The sequence below is a fragment of the Camelina sativa genome, chromosome 1, assembly GCF_030686135.1.
Source record: "Camelina sativa cultivar CO46 ecotype springtype chromosome 1, ASM3068613v1".
NCBI lineage: Eukaryota > Viridiplantae > Streptophyta > Magnoliopsida > Brassicales > Brassicaceae > Camelina > Camelina sativa.
In genome coordinates, this window is record NC_141880.1 from 22,855,264 (window position 1) to 22,876,755 (window position 21,492).

At 38.5% G+C, this 21,492-nt stretch overlaps 1 protein-coding gene and 1 non-coding gene across 2 annotated transcripts; both read right to left on the reverse strand.

Moving 5' to 3' along the window:
* Positions 1–5,553: 5,553 nt before the first annotated feature.
* Positions 5,554–5,660, reverse strand: LOC147950209 (small nucleolar RNA R71). The gene has a single exon (XR_015565362.1). It is a non-coding gene; the product is annotated as a small nucleolar RNA R71 (small nucleolar RNA).
* Positions 5,661–18,741: 13,081 nt separating this feature from the next.
* On the reverse strand, positions 18,742–19,938 carry LOC104700007 (uncharacterized). Its single transcript, XM_010415453.3, has 2 exons — positions 19,458–19,938; positions 18,742–19,218 (listed from the first exon to the last, which is right to left on the reverse strand). The coding sequence occupies exons 1-2, from the start codon at positions 19,936–19,938 to the stop codon at positions 18,848–18,850; spliced, it is 852 nt and encodes a 283-aa protein (XP_010413755.2). The 3' UTR covers positions 18,742–18,847.
* Positions 19,939–21,492: the final 1,554 nt, after the last annotated feature.

The window sequence follows — 21,492 nt, forward strand, 5'->3', positions numbered from 1 at the left end:
CATCCTTCCCCCAAGACTTAAATCACACCGTCCTCGGTGGGAAAAAAAGAAAGAGACGAAGATTAAAAATCATAAGGAAAAGTGTAGGGTTTAAGAACAATGTCACCTTGATGGAATGATGTTGTGTCGACTTCTTAGACATTTTATGGTTGCCCAAAATTTTGCCTTAGGGTCGGCTGTGGAATGAAAATGTGGTGACTAACCGTTTGTACTTCCTTTGGTTGCTTGAAATCGAGTTTGAACTAGGCTAAGTTCAATCGAATTGTGTTTGATATATCTCTAAATGCATCCTCCTTGAAACAAAAACCTAAAACCATCAATAATAATGAGAAAAATAAAAATATGAAAAACATACCTAAGTAAAAGAATGGTGATGGTAGGTGGTGAGGATGGTGGTGGTTTGGAGTTTTCTCGCGGCACACAGATGAATGGTCGCGGACGTAAGCAGCAGGTACGGTCATGATACACAGGACATGGCATCAGCTACAAGTGGTACAGCTAGTGGGGACTCTCGGCATCGATCACTCAAGGATGGTGATGATCCATCGCCTTCGGCATACATTGGTCAAGTTGAACATGGCCGGTCAGTAGGTGGTTCTTGCCACTAGTCATGGTGTGTTGCCAATCCATGAACCTTCTTCTTCCTTCTTTTTGGCTTTTCTATTTTCTATTTTTTTTCTGTTTTTTTTTTTTATAAACCTGAAACTAAAATGCAAAAATATTAAAAGTAAAAAAAAATAAATCCTAAAAATAAAAACTTACTAGACATGGTTTGCCTCCCAAGAAGCGCCCTTGTTTAACTGTCGTTGGCTCGACGTTAGTTGCTTTCTCAAGCAGGATGAGGAGAGTGGGTTGTCCTTAGACAAGCTCTCTTGGATCTTTCTCCATCAAAGTTATCAGGTGGCTCTCTTGCATAGTCTTCTTCTCTACACCGTTGAGTATGTGGGTTGAATGGTTCAGCTTCATAGAAGATGTCTCCATTGATCTTTGTGAGAGTCATTCTTTGGTTAGGCCAGTCCATGACGGCTCCGGCTGTGGCTAGGAATGCTCCTCCAAGGATAAGTGGTGTAAACCTTCCTTTCTCAGCATTGATAACTTGAAAATCAGTTGGAACATTGCAGATTCCAACTCTCACATGAATGTCTCGGACCATTCCTTCGAGTATTGTGAATGAGGAGTTGGCGAGTCCTATGCGTATGTTCGAGGGTTGTAAGTGTCTCAAGCCAATCTTCCTTGCAGCATCGGTTGACATGATGTTGATACATGAACCGGAATCACATAATGCATCTTCGAATTTAACACCATTGATGGAACAAGTGATGAGGAATTGGCCAGGGCTCTCCACTTTGTGTAATGTTTTCAAAACTTCAGGTTCCAAAGCTTTTAGGAACAGATCTCAACTCTCTTCTACCGATTCTCTGCTTTCCAAAAATAAACGAGAGATATCATGTTGGCACCAAGCATTCATGAAAGACGTACCAAGGGGTAAAGCTTTGACAGCTTTGTTGAACTTCTCCAAGTCTTCCTCGCTAATGCGTCTTCTACGCCATAGTTTTTGTGTTTCGGCTGGTGCGTTTGGATAGAGAGATATTCTTGCCTCTCTAAAGTGATCCTCCACATGTTCTTCAGTAATATAGCTCTCCATGAAGAAACGCTTCAATGGGAACTTGCTCCACTTCTTCGAATGAGATGTGGGGCGGAATAGCTTTCATCAAAGTCTTAAACTTGTCTCTTGGGGGCTCATCGCATCTAGAGACTGTTTGTATCTCTCCAAACTCGGCAGTTTGGTGCTCCTCTTCTTCTTCTATCATCGGCTCAACTTCTGGTTCTCCTTGTTGAGGGTTAGAAAAATCGGATCCATCATGTCCAATGGACTCATCCTCAAAGTCGGTTTCATACTCTTCCTCTTCAGCGACTTCTTCTTCTTCTAGACCTTCTAGGTCTCGTGCTGGTGAGGCATCAAGAGTTGTTACAGCAAAACAATCCTTGTTAAGGATCGAAACTTCTTCTTCTCTAGAAGTCTCTTGCAAATCGAGTGTAGGGTTCTTGGTCTTCATCGGAACTTGTGGCTTATCTCTCAAAAAATATGTTTTTTGTTCTTCGGTGGCTTGAGCAGCTTCCAAGTCGTGGTCTCGTAGAGGAGGAGTAGGGTTTTCCTTCGGTTTTATAAGGCCAAGAATTCCCTTTCCTAAAAGGAAACATGAATGTTTTCCTTTTTCGTCAAGAATTTCCTTTTTTCTGACTTCTTCCTCTCCATCGATCGAGATCTCTTCTTTGGTGTGTCCAACAACACACGAAATTGAGCTCTCTAGATTCTCCTTTCAATGGCAGCTTGCTTAGCTCCAATGTTAGACTCAAGTAGTGGAACAAGAAGACTAGTGAACTCTTCGGTTAGAGCGTCTCCCAAGGTATTGAATCGGTTACTAAACTCTTCTACTTTGGTTTCGGTTTTCTTAGTTCTCTCTTCATACTTCTCCATATGGCTGCACAGGTTGAGGGTCTTGTTAAGAATGGTTTCGGAATTGTTATAGCAACGGCTCTCCAAAGTGTTAATCTTCATGTTGCAATCACTAATCTCCTTAGCATTTTCTCTTATCTCCTTTGAGTGTTGATTCTGCTCTTCTTCAAGACAATGGAACTTCCTCTCAATGGCTTCAGCAGTTTTAGAACTTTCCTCCTCTATTATTTTAACTTCAACAGCAATATCATCCATTCTTCCCGAAAGATCGGATTGGATTTTGTCAAGGTTTCCATGTAGCATCTTCATAGTCCCATATAGAGAGTCTGTCATCCGACTTATAAAGTTCAGCATCATTTCTTCTTCAGCTTTTTGTTGTGTAGACTTACGATGGTTGTCTTGGTAGACTTGGTGTGGAAGTCGGAAAGGATCTCGGTAGGAATGGTTTAAATTAGCTTCGGCTCTCCTTGGATAGGGTCTTTGAAATCGTGATGGAGAGTGACTTGGGACAGGTTCCCAATCTTCATAAACATAATATGGTGCTGAAAATGGTCGGGTTCTAGGGTTACCTCGGTAGATAGCTTCCTCTTGATGTTGAAATTTTCGAAAATTGCGGTTTTCGGGAGCTTCTTCTCTAGGGACCTGATATGTCATGCAACAGTTGATGTTTTTGAGCGCTTCTTCTCCTTCTTTAGCTTCAATAAGTCGATCTAAGTGATTGTTGACGATCAGTATAAGTTTTTTCATCTTCTTCATGAGCTTGTCTAAGGTGTGAGAGCTCCTTGAAGTTCTTGGTTTGCGAGTGTCAAAGAAAACGTTTTCATTGACATCAACATTCTTGACTTCTTGAGGATTGAATTCTTGATTCATCGCAAAGCATGGAAAATCCGCGTCATACGGAGTGAATGAGTGGTCAGCTTGGTAGTGAGCTGAATGGGCTGGTAGAGAACGACCATTGCGGGAACCATACATCGAGTGAGCTTGTGGACCGTATGGGTCTCCGTCCATGGCTCGATAAAGTGACGTAAGCTGTGCAATAGTGAGATTCTCTAAATCTCCTGGGAGAGCGTCGAGGTTCATCCTCAAGGTCTCCTAAAACAATGAAAAACAAAAAGAAAAATTAAAAGCAAGGTGTCCTAGACGTTACTCTAGTTCCTAGACTCTTGTAAACAACAATCTCTCCCCGGAAACGGCGCCAAAAAGCTTTGATGTGTGTGGTTTTTCACTTCAAATCGTTTACCTTAAAAAGACCACACAACTGCTGAAAGTGCACAGCTAATCGATAGTAGTATTTAAGGATCGATCCCACAGAGAGAGAGTTGTTGTTCAACAGAATCCGACGAAGGTAAGTAAGGCTAGGACTCAATAAAAATAGGGTTTTGGTTGTCACGGTTGTAGCAAGCAAATGAATGTAAATAAAAGCAAGTAAAATAAATGAAACAAGCGTTGGGCATCAAGGGGAATCGCAGGGGTTCAATGATCTATCTATCTAGGAAAGTTTAGGGTTAGTTTGTTTATCTAAAACTCGGACTACGAAACACTAATGAACCGTTAACTTAAAGTTCTCAAGCTAACAATCTAAGATCACTACAATTCGTTACTCAACTGTCGCAGGCAACAACGCATAGATCAAAACATTTAAAACATGTTCGATTATAATCCGTGGAATTCCATAGGTAAGGGTACGTGCTTCCTATGTCTCCCCACACATCTAAGCTATGTCAAGCACACATGCAAGCTTTTGGAAAAACACACACACTTTAGATCATAGTTAGTTCATGAGGCTAACTTAAAGCATTAAGTAAACACTTAAAATTAAAGAATAGAATAAACAGATTTAAATTTAACGAACCCTAAAAATTGCCACCTAAACTAAGATCATCTCCCCCTTTTGATTATCCCTTTAAACCCAAATAGAAAACTACTATAGCATGTTTAAGGGAATCATCAAAGCAAGATTTAAACAATTCATAAACATAAAAGAATAAATAGAGAAAAGGGTTTTAGATATTACTTCAATGATTGTCAAACAAAGTTGTAGAATCTTCTCCCTTAGAAACAAAGTACAAAGCAAATAGAATAGAAAGAGTTGGTGGATCTCAAAGCTTCACAGAGAGGGCCGAGGGAGAGGTCTGGACGTCGGCTGCTCCTCTGGTCGTGTCTCTTGGCTGCTCCAATGATTGCACACATTAAACCCTAGGGCTTCGAAGAGTATTTATAGGGTTTTGTCTAGGTTTAGGGTTTTGTAAGGGTAGAAACGTCTTTTCTTCTTTAAGTGCATAGAAAGGGGCGGCGTAGGAATGTTCTAGAACGTGGTGAAGGCTTGGACTGGACCGCCGTGGTGGTAGCTGGTCAGGCCTTCAATAAAAGCCCATTGGCTTGATGGTTCTTCTTACGTCAGTTTAAGATACGTCTCGGTAAATCGGGCATAACTTCCGGATGATTGAATGGATCGACTTGATTCCACTTCGAGGAGAAAGATGACTCTTTCAGCTTTCCATAAGTACCAAGTAAGTCGAAATGTGAGTTCTGAAAGTTCTTCAAACATTGCCCGTACTGTAAAGCTCTGAAACTTTCCTAAAATGTGTTTTCCTTGTCTTTTGGTTCTTTTTGCTATAAAACCTGTAAAACCTTTTTGAAACCTAAAATACTTGATAATAGACAATAAAGCCTTGAAATCATACTAAACTCTTCTTAAATGCATACTAAAACTGTAGCTAAAATGGGTAAAATAATGATGTTATCACAGGAGATGCTCCATCTACTCATACTCAAAGACATGGCATTGTGCCACCTGCTGTCCAGAACAACAACTTTGAGATCAAGAGTAGTCTCATCCAGATGATACAAAGCAACAAGCTTTATGGATTGCCAATGGAAGACCATTGGATCATCTACATGAGTTTGATAGGCTCTGTAGCCTAACTAAGATAAATGGAGTTAGTGAGGATGGATTCAAACTCCGGCTTTTCCTATTCTCTTTGGGAGACAAAGCACACATCTGAGAGAAATCACTCCCCAAGGAGTCCATCACCACCTGGGAGGCATGCAAGAAGGCATTTCTAGCCAAATTCTTCTCCAACTCCAGAACCGCAAGGCTGTGAAATGACATTTCCAGCTTTGTTCAGAAGAGCAATGAAACGTTTAGTGAAGCTTGGGAACGTTTCAATGTATACACTACCAGATGTCCTCATCATGGCTTCAGCAATGCTTCATTGTTGAGTACACTTTACAGAGGAGTGGTTCCCAAGATACAGATGTTGCTGGACACCGCAAGCAGTGGTAACTTCCTCAACAAGGATGTTGATGAAGGTTGGGACCTAGTGGAGAACTTGGCTCAATCTGATGGGCATTATAATGAGGAATACGATCGTACTGTGCGATCAACAGGAGAGGAAGATGCCAAGTACAAGAGGGACATGAAAGCCCTCAAAGACAAGCTTGATAAACTCCTCAACCAGCCGTAACATGTTCATGCAATATCAGAGGAAGAGCAGTTTTTAAAACAAGATGGGGAGAATGTTCAAATCGAGGATGTGAACTACATCAACAACCAAGGAGGTTACAACAAAGGGTACAACAACTACAAGCCGAATCCGAATCTGTCTTACCGTAACCCGAATGTTGCCAATCCTCAAGACCAAACCTACCTATCAGCAGTTCAAGGGAACCAGGTCCAGCAGAAGCCTTTTGTTCAATACAATCAAGGCTATGACCCTAAGCAGCAGTATTCCAGAAATTACCACCAACCCATTGCACCACCCGGATTCCAACAACAGCAAGGCCCGCAGCACCAATCCTAAGAAGCTGACCTACGCAGCCTAATTCAGCAGATGATTAAAAACCAGGCATCCGCTGCTATGGATACCGCAAAACGATTTGCGGAGATGAGCAACAAGATCGATTCGGGATACAATGACTTGACTGCTAGGTACGGTTCTCTCAACAGCAATCTTAGGTACCTAGAAGGCCACCACAACAACCAACCTCCTCCAAAGATCAACCAGCTTCCAGGAAAAGCAGTTCAGAACCCCAAGGATTATGCCACTGCCCAAGCCATCTTCCTTGATGATGACTATGAGGATTACCTCACTGGGGACAGTGATGATCAAGATGGGGAGGATATGGATCACTATGGGATAAATGAGGCTAAGTACTACATATCCGAGTATGAACCTGAGTCTTCACCCGAGGAGTCTGATCGAATTGATGATCGAGCACTGGTTCAAGAATCACAATATGAAGAACCACCCGAGGCTGAACCCGATGACTCACCCGATGTTGGTGATCGGATGATACATCGTGTAGATGCTCAGATGACAAATTAACCTCAATTGCTTGAAGCAAAAGAAGGGGAACTAGATGAAAGGTTCAATGCTGCCCGTGACATCCAGTTAGAGGCGCTTGCAAAGCATATGTCCAAGCGTAAAACTCCACCTCCTAAACTTTTGCCACCACACGAGCTTCAAGAGGAAATCATCAAGGGGACAGCTCAGCTGGAGATTGAGGTTAAGGAAGCTGTCAAGGAGATTGGGTATGAGATTCTCAGGAGTGGAGTGTGCTTAGATCCTGAGCTGCGAATCGAAGAGAAATTGGAAGATCCTGGCGCTTTTACTTTGCCATGCTCGATATGACTTTGGATATTCAAAAATTGCTTGTGCAACCTAGGAGCCTCAGTCAACATCATGCCACTGTCAGTTGCCAACAAGATGGGTTTCAGCAGTTTCAAACAGAGTAGTCTGTATTTAGTTCTAGCTGATAGAACAATCAGACATCCGATTGGGATCCTAGAAAATTTACCTCTCAGGATTAGAAGGGTGGAAGTCCCTACTGATTTCATGATCCTTGATATGGATAAGGAACCAGACGATCCACTGATCTTGGGGAGACCATTCTTGGCAACAGTGATTGAGGTGAAGCAAGGGAAGATCAAAATTGAGCATGGGGAGCACTTCAAGATGTAGTTTGATGGCCAAGCTTTTTCCACTAAGACAAAGGAGAGAAAAGTCAAACATCTTAGAGAAGTCAACACCACATTTGCTGTCGAGCCTGGATAAGATTTGGAGAATCCATTAGATCAGTCTGCTGCAGTGGAGAGGATTCCAGAACCTCTCCCTCCTAAATCCCATGCTTAAAGAGCATGAAGAGTCAAGCTTAGTGACTATAAACAAGCTCACTTGGGAGGAAGTCCCAAATGTATCTTTTTATTTTATTTATATTTTCTTTTAAATTTTACTAATTTATTTACTTTGCATTATTTTCGACTTTTACATATATATATATATATATATATAATAAATAAAAGGAAGAAAGAGAAATTTCGGGGAACCCGAGGCTCTATCCGAATCCGCGCATGGTCGTGTTCCCCATCGAGTGGCGAGTGGAGTCTGAATTCCACAAAACCCAAGCCCACTCTCGGTGGAGCCCAAGAGGCCAACCCTCCCTATTTAAGGAGCCTCAATCTCACAACTCCATAATTCCCTAAGTTTTCTCTAAACCCTAAACTCTTTGTCTTCCAAGCTCTTTCTCTCTCTCTAGAAATCGAGTTTTCTTTGTTTTTGTGGACTAACCCTACTAATCTCGGTTTAGTCTCTGTTTTAACCTTCAAGTATTTATCAATGGCACCAAAGATGAAGACCTACCAAAAGAAGGGGAGCAGATCAACCTCCGCCGCTGCTACAACCGGAGGTGGTACCGTCGAACACCGAGAATCCCAAGGAATAGGAGACGTTCCGAATTCCCAACCGCTGGCTGGACGTTTTGCTTCTCCGACCCGATACCCAACCCGATCCGCCACCCGAGAAGGAGCTCGAGCAACCGATCGTGTGAATTCCCGTGTTTTCTGTCCTGATCCAATTGCTGTTGCAATCCGCCGATCTCCTCGACGTAGGGACCTGTCTACGTCTGAGAGAACCGTTACTGACCCTATGGAGGTCGATTCTGATGCCGGTGGAGGAGAAACAGAGGAGATCCAATCCTCTAGGTTGAGAAGTAGAGCTGCGACTGCAAGGGGGAAGAGACCCGCCTCTGAAAGGGCTGAGAAGGTGGCCGAGAGAGCAGCAGAAGAAGAAGATCGAGATTCAGAGGAGGAGAGTCGTGACCGAGTGGAGGAGCAGAGAGAACGCACACGCCAAGCTTCGCGGAGGCTGAAGCAGAAGGAGGTGGAAACTTCGGTGAAACTCTTCAAGGTCCTCCGTAAGATGAGCTTTGTTGGTACCCGCTATCCCCACCGAGAAATGATGAAGCAATTGGACATCGCTAGAGACGTCGAGTTCCTGTTTGACATGTGCCACCTGGGCAAGATGATGCGAGCCAACCTCGAGGTTTATGAGGAGGAGACGGTACACTTTTTGTCCATGCTGCGGTTACAATTCTTTGAGGACCACCCGACCCTACTACCCGATGGGGGGATCGGGTTCATCACCTTCTCCGTGCGCAACAAAGAATACCGACTCACCTACAAGGAGATGGAGAAGCTATACGATTTCAAGGATGGGAGTGGAGAGAACATGGAGGTGAGCAAGGAAGAAATGAAGTCCCTATGGCTGGCAATAGGCGACAAGATTCCTTACAAGTCCACAAGCTCGAAGTCGTCTCAAATAAGGAGCCCTGTTTTGAGGTATTTTCACAAGTCCCTCACATGCACTCTTTCTGCTAGAAAGGAGACTGGGAATGTGAATGATCACGAGCTCCAGCTGCTAGATATTGCCTTGTGTGGAGTTTTAGACAATGCTAGGGATGGTACACCACTAGTAGGAGATGCTGCGAACACTAGCATGGTCTTTGTGCTGCTCGATCAATTCCTTTACCTCAAGTCATGGGCTATGAAAACTGAGAGGAGGGATGGAGCTGGAGAGATCTCCATTGGAGGATTGGTCACCCGAATCTTGGTAGCTTGCGATGTGCCCCTAAAGGGAGTGGTTCATGAGCCGAGATGGCTAGACGTCGACTACCTCACATTGGCAAGGTTCCTGGCTTATGAAAAGCCAAACGACATGTTGCTCTTTAAGTTTGTCCATCCAACCGCCGAAGCCGCCCAAATGATCCTGCCCAACGTCGTGTGCACCAAAATTCGGCTAGGGAATAACATAGATTTCTCCGAGGCAGGAGAGAGAGAGACGACTGGGCAAGAACAGGGAGACAACTCAGATGAGTATGATTTTGAGGAGTATTTGTGCTCTCAAAAGCAACTTGTTGGGGTGAGGGAAGCCCACAAGAGGTTCGGCTGGCTGAAGAGGATGAACAGATTCTTAGCCAAGAAGGTAAAAGACCTAACTGGTTCAGTGAAGGTAATGGGATGACAGATCAAGGAGCTGCAAGATAAGGCAAGCTGTGCCTCAGCTCCCACTTCGGCTTATGCACCCACATGGATGGGGAGGAGCGGACCACTAGGAGGAATTCGAGGACTGACACCTCCAGGCCCTCACAGAGCATCATCCTACGAGCCCCAAGCAGAGGAGGATATCACCAGACCAGATAGATCGCGGAGAAGCCACTCGGATGCCTATCTGATGCATAACCCGATGGGGTACACGATGCCATATCCGATGCCACCTCCGAGCACACATCCGGGGGACTACTCAGGGCCTTTCCCTCCGCCTTTACCAAATGCCGTATCAGATGCCCTACTCGATGCACCCTGCAAGCGGCTATACATGTGATCATTCCGGACCTCTCCCACCTTATCCGTCGTACTATCCGATGCCCTACCCGATGACCTACGCATGCACTTACCCGATCGACCCCTCGGATGCTGGTCTGAGCAAGTCGTCCGTGCGCATAACCGAGCTCTCTGATGAGCGAATCCCGACGCCTGCTGAAGCCGGTGATGACCCTGGCTACACGTTGGAGAGTATGGAGGCTTCTACAATCTCCTTCTTCACCAACCCATGAGGTACCTCATTCATCCACCTTTGTAAATAACATTGCATTTAGTTTTATTTCATCTTGTGTGATTCTTGGACTCCTTTTCAGACTTTTATTTACATAGGGACTGTTCACCTTCCATTTGCAAGAATTCGCCAAAAACTTAAATGAATGTGAAAGACATGTTCTTTACATTTAGTTGGAGGTTGAATTAGATCGATGCATGGTAATAAGCATAGAAAAATATTTGTAAGTATGTTGATTGATCTTTAGCACCATTAAATTATCTTTAAGGACTATAGCTTGAATCCTTCGCTTAGCATAAAAAGGTTATGAGTCCCCATTTCCTTGCTAGAGGACTAGCAAAATTTAAGTTTGGAGGTCTGATAACTCTCTAATTTACATGTTTCTAGCATCCCCTTTTGTCCATATTTTGCATTGTTTATACCCTTACCTTATCATTTTTAGGTCATTAACTGTACGAATTCACTTTTAGGCCATTTAGGGTGTTGCATTCTTGCATTTGCATACTTTGGATGAAAACATGTGCTTTAGAGCCTAAAATGGGGAGAAACAAGGACAAATCCGAGCATGTACCCGAAGGAGCCATCGAGCTGGAAGAACAGTCCGAACCCCAACACGATCGAGGAGGATCCAAGAGCAGGAAGAACAACCCGAGAGTCTACCCGAAGAGCAACCCGAGGACATCCTCGTGCACCCCATCGAGCAGACTCTCGGGCAGGACTGGGAAGCTAGGGTTAATGGGTTTCCATATATAAACCCCCCTCCTCTTCTTCCTCGCAAATGAGCACGCCGCTGACCCTCAAACCAGAGAGCGAGAGCTTCTGAGAGAGATCTAGAGCGACTCAAACACTTTTTACTTTTTGTTAGGATTTATTTTATATCTTTTTGTCATTTTATTTAGATTTCTACTTTGTAATCTTATTTCTCTACTCTGTCTTTTTAAACAATGCAATTTTCATTCATATATGCTTTTATGTTTCTTGCTATGATTTCTGAGTAGTGTAGCAAAGTTTCTAGGGATGGGATAGATGATTTTGTGTTCTTGATCGGTTAGGATGTCTTAGTTTGATTGTAAATGTTTTATAGATTCCCTTCTAGGTTGGTGTTCTTAATGCTGTCAACAAACCGAGAGGGTGAGATTAGATCTAAGGTGTTTTACTACCGAGAGGTGTAGATGAAATGCTTGAATCAACCAATGCTAGAGATTTACTCACTTAGCCTAAGAGATTAGATGAGTAAGGGGTTTATTGACAATAATGAATCAGGTCTCGTTGCTTGCTTGGTCATGTTTCTCCAACGAGAGTTGGGTAGGGAAGTGATTAAGGTTGATTGTTTCTATCACGAGAGTGTTTTAACAAGATTTTAGAGATTCATTGTCTAGTGAATATTTGCTTGAGGCATGTAAGTCATCTGTATTGGTCAGGAACACTTAAGATTCGATTACCCCATCCTTAGAAGCTTTCGTATTTTCATTCATCACTCGACCCATTACCCAAACAGGTACACGATCACCTGCTTCGAGTAACACCTCGAGTTGTTCATACCTTCTTTGCTTACTCGAACACCCCACCCGATATTGTACTCGAATGCTTGCATCGAGTGCTTAGGTCGTGTGGTTTCTTGCTTATATTCTTTCTTTATTCATTCTAGGATTGTTAGACCAAAACCATCTTTTGCCTGGCTTGACTTGCATTGTTCTGATTGCATCCTTCCTGCTAGCATAAATAACCATTTGGATTGATAACCCTTTGTACTAAAACTACATAGGAAATTGATACCCTGGGGGAAAATCCTGTTATCAGTTTCTCCAACACCTTCTAGCCTGATTAGTTCTCCGGTTCAACCAGTTTATTATACTTCCAACCCGGAAGATTCTGGTTCCTCTTCACCTGGTCTTCCTGAATTACATGGTAAAGGTCATCGAGTTAAGAAGCCCTCTATCTTACTCAAGGATTATGTCTGTACCGCCACTACACTCTAGTTATCACATTCTCTTCCCTGCTCTCCCCATGTCTCCCTCCTCGCACTCGGTCTCTGGTAAGGTGTTATATTTTATCTGATTACTTATCTGGCGCTGGTTTTTCAGCAAATTATATCGCGTTTCTCGCAGCTATCCTTGACAGTATAAAACGTAAGGACTTCAAAATTGTCGTCCTGATCAAAGAATGGTGTGACGCTATGCAGAAAGAAATCGAGGCTCTAGAGGCTAATCATACATGGGATTTAACCGATCTACCAGTGGGGAAGAGAGCTATCAACTGCAAATGGGTATACAAGCTCAAGTTTAATTCTGATGGTTCTCTTGAGCATCACAATGCTCGTCTTGTTGTTAAGGGCAATCATCAAAAGGAAGGTACAGATTTCAAAGAGACCTTTGCTCCACTCGCCAAAATGACTATGGTTCGTTCTCTCTTGGCTGTTGCTGCTGCAAAGGACTGGGAAGTCCATCAAATGGATGTTCATAATGCTTTTCTTCATGGTTATCTTAAGGAGGAAGTTTACATGAAGTTGCCCCCTCGTTTTAAATGTTCTGACATGAATAAGGTTTGTCTTCTCCGCAAGTCACTCTATGGTCTTAATCAATCCCCTCGCTGTTGGTTTGAGAAGCTGTCATCCTCTCTCCGCAAAATTGGTTTCACTCAAAGCTATGAAGATTACTCCTTGTTCTTTTATAAGAATGGCTCGACCTTTATCCATGTTCTTGTCTACGTCGACGACTTCATTGTTGCCGGCAATGATCTCGCCGCTATCAACCGTTTTAAAGCTCAGCTCCACAAGTGTATTCATATGAAAGACCTCGACAAGCTAAAATATTTTCTTGGTATCGAAGTTTCGCGTGGTCCAAATGGTTTCTGTCTTTCCCAACGCAGATATGCGCTGGTCATTATTAAAGAAGTCAGTATGCTTGCCTGTAAACCTTCCACTGTGCCTATGGAGTTGAATCACAAGCTTGGTTCAGTTACTAGTCCTCTCTTTGACAATCCAGAACTGTATCGTAGGCTTGTTGGTCGCTTTATCTACCTCACCATTACTAGATCGGACCTTTGCTACGCTGTTCATATCTTATCCCAGTTCATGAAGGAACCTCTTGTTGCTCATTGGGAGGCTGCTCTACGTCTTGTTAGCTATCTTAAAGGCTCCTCTGAACAAGGTATCTTTCTTTGGTCCGATAGTCTTTTGTCACTCAGTTCCTATTGCGACGCCGATCATAATGCATGTCCACGTACATGACGGTCTCTTTCGGCTTATATTATGTATCTCGACGACTCTCCTATCTCGTACACGAGATACCAAGAAACAAGATACCGTGTCTTCTTCCTCCGCTGAAGCTGAATATATCTCCATGGCTTTTACCCTCAAAGAGATCAAATGGTTGAAGGCTCTGATGACAACTCTTGGTGTTGATCACAAACATCCTATTCCTTTATTTTGCGACAGTCAAGCGGCTATTCACATTACCGCCAAACCTATCTTCCACGAGAGGACCAAGCACAATGAATGGGACTGTCACCAGGTTCGCGATGCTATTCAAGCCAAATTGATTTCTACAGAACACATTTCTACACATGACCAAGTTGCTGATCTTCTTACCAAGTCCTTACCTCGACCGGTGTTTGATTATCTTTTGTCCACATTGGGTATTCGTTATTACGACTTACCAACGTGAAGGGGGTATTACAATATGTACCAATACATTCTCTAAGTTACTACTATATCGTATTAGGCAACTTGTACATGTATAAATACCACACTTTACCATATGAATAAACAACTTAACATTCTACCCTATAATATTTCATTATCTTTTGTTTTTCTTGTCTTACCTGAATTTTTTTTTTCTTTTTGCTTTTGCAACAAAATAATAGACTTAATTGACAACAGCATACCACTAAATTATAATTTTTCAGTTTATTGTCAAATTTAAATTTATTAAAGACAAATTACAAAACTACTAAAATCTGACCAAAAATACAGAGAAAAAAAAAATATATGAGACCTAATCAGAAGCGAAACAGACTAACGGAGATACAAAATAGCTAAAATTGATCGATCATAGAATTTTTAACCTTTATTATATTTTACGACTTAGTAAATTACAATAATACTAGTGTTTAAGTTTAGTGTATCTTTTTAATCTCTTTTAAGTTTAGTGTTAATTATGATAAGTGATGAATTTTACCATTTTTATAATTTAGTAATTAGTACTCCAAATGCTTTTAACTATAGGATAAACTTCTCAGTTCTACTGTTTTTAATCCATACGATAATGTAGAATGATTGAGACCATCTCCAATGGTTTTTCCTATTTTTTCCTCTATAATAGAGGATCTCTATAATAGAGGAGAGTTTTGCTCCAATGGTTTTCTCTGTTTCTTCCTCTATAAAAAATATTCCAAATAGATTCTTTTTTTATTTTACAATTAACACCTTTTATTTATAAAAATTGCAAACTAACCCATTTTACTTTAAGAAGAAAACAAAATTTTATTTTGTGACTTGGATACTTTACATCCAAATGTTCGTGGATATTTTGAGGCTGAACAAGCACGAATTATACAAAAGCGGAATAATCAACAATAAAACCAACAAGCTCCTCCTCCATCTACATCATTTGGTTCGTTTGGACAATATTTTAGCGATATTGGTGAATCCCAAAGTAATTTACCGGATTATTAAGTTATTAATTTTTGTTGTATTAAAATAATTATTTTGGATTGAATGAAAAATAAATTTAATAATTTATATAAATTATCTTTTCAAATGGTAGTCTCAATATTTTAGACTAAATATTTATACTTAAATTTGTATTATTAGTTTTAAAAATACTTATTTTATTAAATTTGTATTATTAGTTCTTAAAAATATTTATTTTATTTATTTTGGTCATAAATAAAAGAAGTTAAAGATTAAGAGGACTACTTTGTAAATAAAATAGTTCATCTCTATTTATAGAGGAAAAAATAGAGTTCCTCTAAAAATAAAGAAAAGAATAGCAATTCCTATTATAGAGATGAAAATGGAGATCTATTAGAAGGAAACTACTCTACAATAGAGTTTAAAGGTGAAAATAGAGTACTATTCAACATTTCACGATAATTTTACAGAATTATTCAGGTTTCTTAGTTGACTGGGTTATGAAAACCAACGTGTTCGCAATTATCTGTCTTTCGAACTTTTTTATAATTTGCTTTATATTCTTTTTCTTTTCTGACAACACATTACTTTCTTTTTCTCACTAAAAACAATTCTAAATGCACATGTTAGCAAAAAGTTATATTTGCACATGTTAGCAAACAATTCTAAATGCACATGTTAGCGTTTATTTGTTGTGTGAATGGCTTGCTTAATGTCCCCCATGCTAATAAAATACCTAAGCAATTCATGTGCCAACTTGATATGTAATTAGATTTTTTTTGTTAAAAAGATATACAAGTTTCGGCAAACGCTTAACGGATTTTTTTTTTCTGAAAAATATATAAAACGAATGTTTATCTGGATCAAAATATATCCGAGCCATACAAATTCTGCAGGATTAGAAAAAAATGTATTATGGTGTGTTGCTTCAAAGAAACGCAAATAGGTACTTTGCTTAAAACTAGAGAAATATTTCCATATTAGAGCACACTTTGAAGCATTTTGCCATGCAAATGCCTTAAAAGTTAAAATACTTGAGACTAATTAAATAAAAATGCAAGAAAAAACATGATAATGAGACACTCTAGCAAGTTAAAAACCCATATCATCGGTATGATATTATCGCCCCTCCCCAATATAGGAACAAGCATGGTTAAATGTCTAACGAGAGAGAAGCAATGTGAATGATCGGATTTGTGTCTAATCCAATACCATCACACAACAAGAGTCATTCCTAGTTTGTCCCCTCAATGTCATTTGATACTTCCTATGTTTTATCTCTTTTTTATTTTCCTGATTTTATTACAAGAATTTTTTTTTTTGAGGAATTGCAGTGTATAACCAAAAAAATAATTATAATTCACCCAATAACTATACTAACCATAAAAATATTATATATTCTATATTTTATATATTAACTAGGTTATCTCCTGCGCATGCGCGGATTGTTATGTATATACTAAATTATGTTAATTAATTTAATTTTATTTAATAATGACAAAAAGCAAAAAAAAAAATCTAAATCTAAATGTCTTTAGAAATTTTACATTTAAAAAAAAAATCATACAATTTATAATATATAACTAATTTAAATATAATCACACATACATATAATTGATTTTCTTTGTTTTTTTAATATTTAACTTTGATAATAATTTTCATTAGTTTCTCTGAGGAGTTGAGGTTAAAAAAATGATATAAGGAAAATTAACTATGATATTCAAATATTAATTTAAGTTGTTCATATAAGCTAACACATAACCTAAAGTACTAAATGAGAGAAACAAAATTATTCTCTATAAAATCATATGAAGTGCAAACAAAACTTTAAAGTACAATTCACAAAGATTAATTTTACTTTTAAGTCTTTTTTTTATATTGTCCTCATTTTCATTTATATTGCTAGATTTAGTTATAATTGTTTCATCTTTATAGTAAAAGGTAGATAGAAAATAGAATATTAAATTGTTTTTATATAGAGAAATCTTTTTGAAGTAAATATTTAAATTAAATAAATATAGCTTAATGATCTTTATGTAATTATATGTTTAATCAGAAACTAAATATAATGATCAGTATTCTTAAAAAACGTATTACAATTTTGTTAGACGTAAGAGAGAGTTAAGAAAAATTGATTTGATATTTCATAATTATATTACAAAAATTTATTTCCTTAGAAGTTAAAACATTATATATTTTTAAGAATCAAATAAATATATATGAATATGTAAGAAATAAAATGGAGAACAATGTAAAATATATTATTAAACTCTTACAATGTTATCTTCATTGAGTTTTCAACCAAAGCAAGAACATTAGAAACAAAAAAACAAAGAAAATATTTAGAATTTGAGATATGATGGAGGAGGATGTGAGAATGATTATTTATAGGATAAGAAGAGATGGAAGTTACATTTCTCAAAAATTAAATTAGAGGAGTTATAAGTATAATTGATAGGGTATTTAACTGAAAGTGAATGGAGAAAACAAATAGTCAATTAACAATTTATGTAATTTCAATTATAAGTTAGTACTAAAGTGTATATTTAAAGTATGAAATAATGTATATGATTAAATATGTTGTATTTTAGGTTTAATCAAAAATAAATATTATATGTTTAAGAAAATAAATACCAAATAGACCAGTAAGGAGAGAGTAACTGAAATTAGAAAATATTATATAATATAAAAATATAATTTTCATTGAGTTTTCAACCAATGCAAGAACATTTAAAAAAAACAAAAATATTTAGGATTTGAAATATGATGGAGGAGGATGTGAGAATGATTATTTATAGGATAAGAAGTGATGAAAGTTACATTTCTCAAAAATTAAATTAGAGGAGTTATAATTATAATTGCTAGGGTACTTAACTGAAAGTGAATGGAGAAAACAGATAGTCAATTCACAATTTATGTAATTTCTGTTACAATTTAGTACTAAAGTGTATATTTAAAGTATGATTTAATGTATACGATTAAAGATGTTGTATTTTAGGTTTAGTTAAAAATAAATATTATATGTTTAAAAAAATGAACACCAAATAGATGAGTAAGGAGAGAGTAACTGAAATTAGAAATATTATATAATATAAAATATATAAAATAATTAGGTAAGAAAATATTAAAAAGAGACCACAAAATAAATTTAAAAGAAAATGACATGACAATATGTCACATGTCACAAACAAATTAAATATGAAAATAATTTATATATTTTTAAAATTAGATGATAATAATCAAAAATAAAAGAGTGTGTTTCTCATATTTTTAAATTAGAAAGTTAAAATAAAAAAGGAAAAAATGCCAAAAAAATACATGATTTATTTAATAATTGCCAGAAAAAAACACGAACTTTTTCGTTGCGAGAAAAATACTTAAACTATTTTATAAGTGATAGAAAAAGGAAAAACGTCTTTTTCATACCTGGACAATTACGATATGTTGAATTCATACATCAGACTATTGACTGTGCTTAAATGTATGAATTCAACATATCGTACAATGTATGAATTCAACATATCGTAAATTTCCAGGTATGAAAAGATGTTTTTCCGATAGAAAAATACATGAACTATCACGATTTTTCAATTTCCTACATCACATTGTTACAATTTTTAATGACGTTAACATAATCTTTTTACAGACGAAACTGTGAGATTCTGTCGGTTTTGCTTTCGGAAGTTGAGATATTTTTGTGGTCCATTAACCATTTACAGCCTATTAATAATTAGCTTAAATATAAGAGAAACAAAAAATAAAAGATTCAGATGCCACGTGGCATGTAGATAATGCTATATTAATGCCAAGTAGCTACATCCCTTTTCCCAAAATGAAACGAAAACATAATTTATACTCTGGGATCTACGTTGGCTTCAAGTTATGAAACATAGCATCCCATTGTGTATCATCGTATTTTTTATTGTACTCCACATACACACTTGGGCTCGGTGGTCTTCCCTTCAACGGCCCTGATAACCTTAGCCGTTCGTTTAAGTTTCCATCCAACTGTCCCGACACAACAGGGCTTCTATAAGCTAATATGAGTCTTTCTTGGACGCTTCGATCCAACGGTCCTGATAGGTTCATGCTTCGGTTGCTTACTAACGTCATTTTCTCTTGCATTCCATGTTTCAGATCCAACGGTCCAGATTTTGCGATCCTTTTCCTCTTGATCACAGGTAATCTCTCCATGTGTACCTCAGCTTTTTCAGCATTGACTTTATTACTGTTACCTGAAAATTGTTAACTAATTTTCTCAACATGATAAAAAGAAGTTTTAACTAATACCACCTCAACTATTAAACCCTAATTATTGTAACTTGTCAGATTTAATCACTTAACCAGTTTCTCCTACCTATAAACCAATTATGAATCTACAGAATTTAGACTTCTTGCTTCAATCATAAATGCAGTTTTGTTGGAAAAATAAATTAGTTTGGTTGTAATGATTAGGTGCATTATCTTGACCTACCAGTCACAAACGCTCCGGTGCGGTAGGCTGGCGGCGGGGACTGCTTCTCCTTCAACGGTTTAACCACGGCGGTTCCTCCGAGAAAAAGCCACTTGTTTAAGCGATCGCCGATGCTTTTGGTCGCCTTGATGACAAGAGATATGAGTTTGGCCGAGGCGGGACGATGGTGATTGGAACCGAGTTCTTTTGTCTCTCTTTTTGAGAGTTTCAGAATCTCTAGGCGGTGTTTGGCTACATTAATGCCAAGTCGGCGGAGATAATTGTGGTTCAAAAGAGCGATGTCTTCACGCTGGAGCTTCTTTTGGGCGAAGATGAGTCCGTACTCGTAGCTTAGGGTCGGGTCAAGATCGGTTTTAGACAGCCATGAGAACCAATCCATTGTGTGTGTGTGTATGTGTTCTGATGTTCTGTGAGTTTGGAGCCTACGTATATAAATATATATTATATGTGTCTCTGTGTGTTTGCGCAATTTATGGCTCATATTTTTGACTAAACGAATTCATGGTTGCATGTGCATACATACATATACAATATATTTACAGAAAATAATATCTAAATAACAATTTAAATGTGTTTTGGTCTCCTCTACAAATCGAAAAGTGTTAAGTAGTTTTGATTATTAAAAAAAAAAAAAGAATTTAGAGGTAACTATATAAGACACACATACGGGACAACAAACAAAAGGAGTAACGAAAAATAAGGCTTTAGGCTTCTATATTACTAAAGAAATAATGTAGTGGTTGTGACTAAGAGAAATTTCTTTTTCAACCACTCCATATTCCTAAGTTTCGAGAAAAAATAATGTGATATTGAATGAATAAACATCAGAGTTTAAAACTATTGTGGTAGATTCTTCTTCTAAACTTGATCTTTATTCATAATGTGATATGATCGTGGCCAACAAGGAGACAGAAGCTGTAGAGAAACTGGAGATCGTGGGAAGGATCACTCATTCAAGAGCTAAAGAGATGGCCAAGGAAGCTCATTCACTCATAGCTGACGGGTCATTCAATCTACCGAGGATCCAAGTCTTCAACATATCCACCCTGAAGACTTCACCCGGTAATGATAACTAGATAACTTAGGTGTGAAGTTTGTACTTTTTTTTCCATAGCTGAGTTTTGTCCCAATGGGTTTTCTCGGTATGGTTTTTAATGAGGCAAATGGATCACTACGTCGAGTTATCTAGAAGTCATTACCAATGGGGAATATTGTACAAGTCACCATGACTTCTGTACTAATACAAGTGACTTCTGTACTACTACAGATCACCTAGACGCTTCGTTGTTTTCTTATTTCCTTTACACGCCTTGTTGTTTTATTTTTGAACTTCATGTTGTTTGGAGTGTCGAGCCTTAGGGTTGATTATAAAACCCAAAAGCGACGCCTCCTTGTTGGGTAGCGAAGAAGTTTTATGTAACTAGTATTGTTGAATCTTTCTTCTCTCAATCCGAACTCGTGAATGCGTTCATGATTCCGAGTTTCTAAACACTTTGTGATTAAGAAACTCTTCACTTTATTTTCGAATCCATATAACCATCTAACAGTTCTCACCATCGAATCATTACTCTTCTCTCTCGACATCACCTGCTGTCACTCGCAATCCACTTGTGCATCATCACCATCAATTCACGTCGCCTCTTACCTGTCATCAGCCTCCATCAGAGTTTCATCCTAGGAAGTTCGTATTATGTGGTATCAGAGCCAACTCTGTGCCAAAGGCTGAGCGATTCTAAACCCTAATCTCGTTTTGTGTTGTTTTGATTTTGTTCATTTGTTTAATTCTTTGTTGTGTTAGTCTCTGCTGTTTTAGCTTTCGTTGTGAGTCTTGTTTAGTTTTAGGATTTCTTTCTTTTGTTGTTCGTTTGTGTCTAGATTACGAGTCTTAGAGTTTATTTATTTTTTCACTCAAGGAACGTTTTACTTCGAGTTTTCTTCTTTATTTTGCAGGTACAATGGAGCTTTCTCCAGAAACTATGGAAGCTTTGAACCAAGCCATGGCTAAGCAAATAACAGAAGCAAACAAGACAATGTC

Excerpts from the sequence above, each read along its gene's own strand:
- LOC104700007 (XM_010415453.3), bottom strand. The coding sequence starts at position 19,938 with ATGAGCCATAAATTGCGCAAACACACAGAGACACATATAATATATATT. Across the intron at positions 19,219-19,457 it reads CACCGGAGCGTTTGTGACTG|GTAACAGTAATAAAGTCAAT; the intron begins GTAGGTCAAGAT and ends AACAATTTTCAG.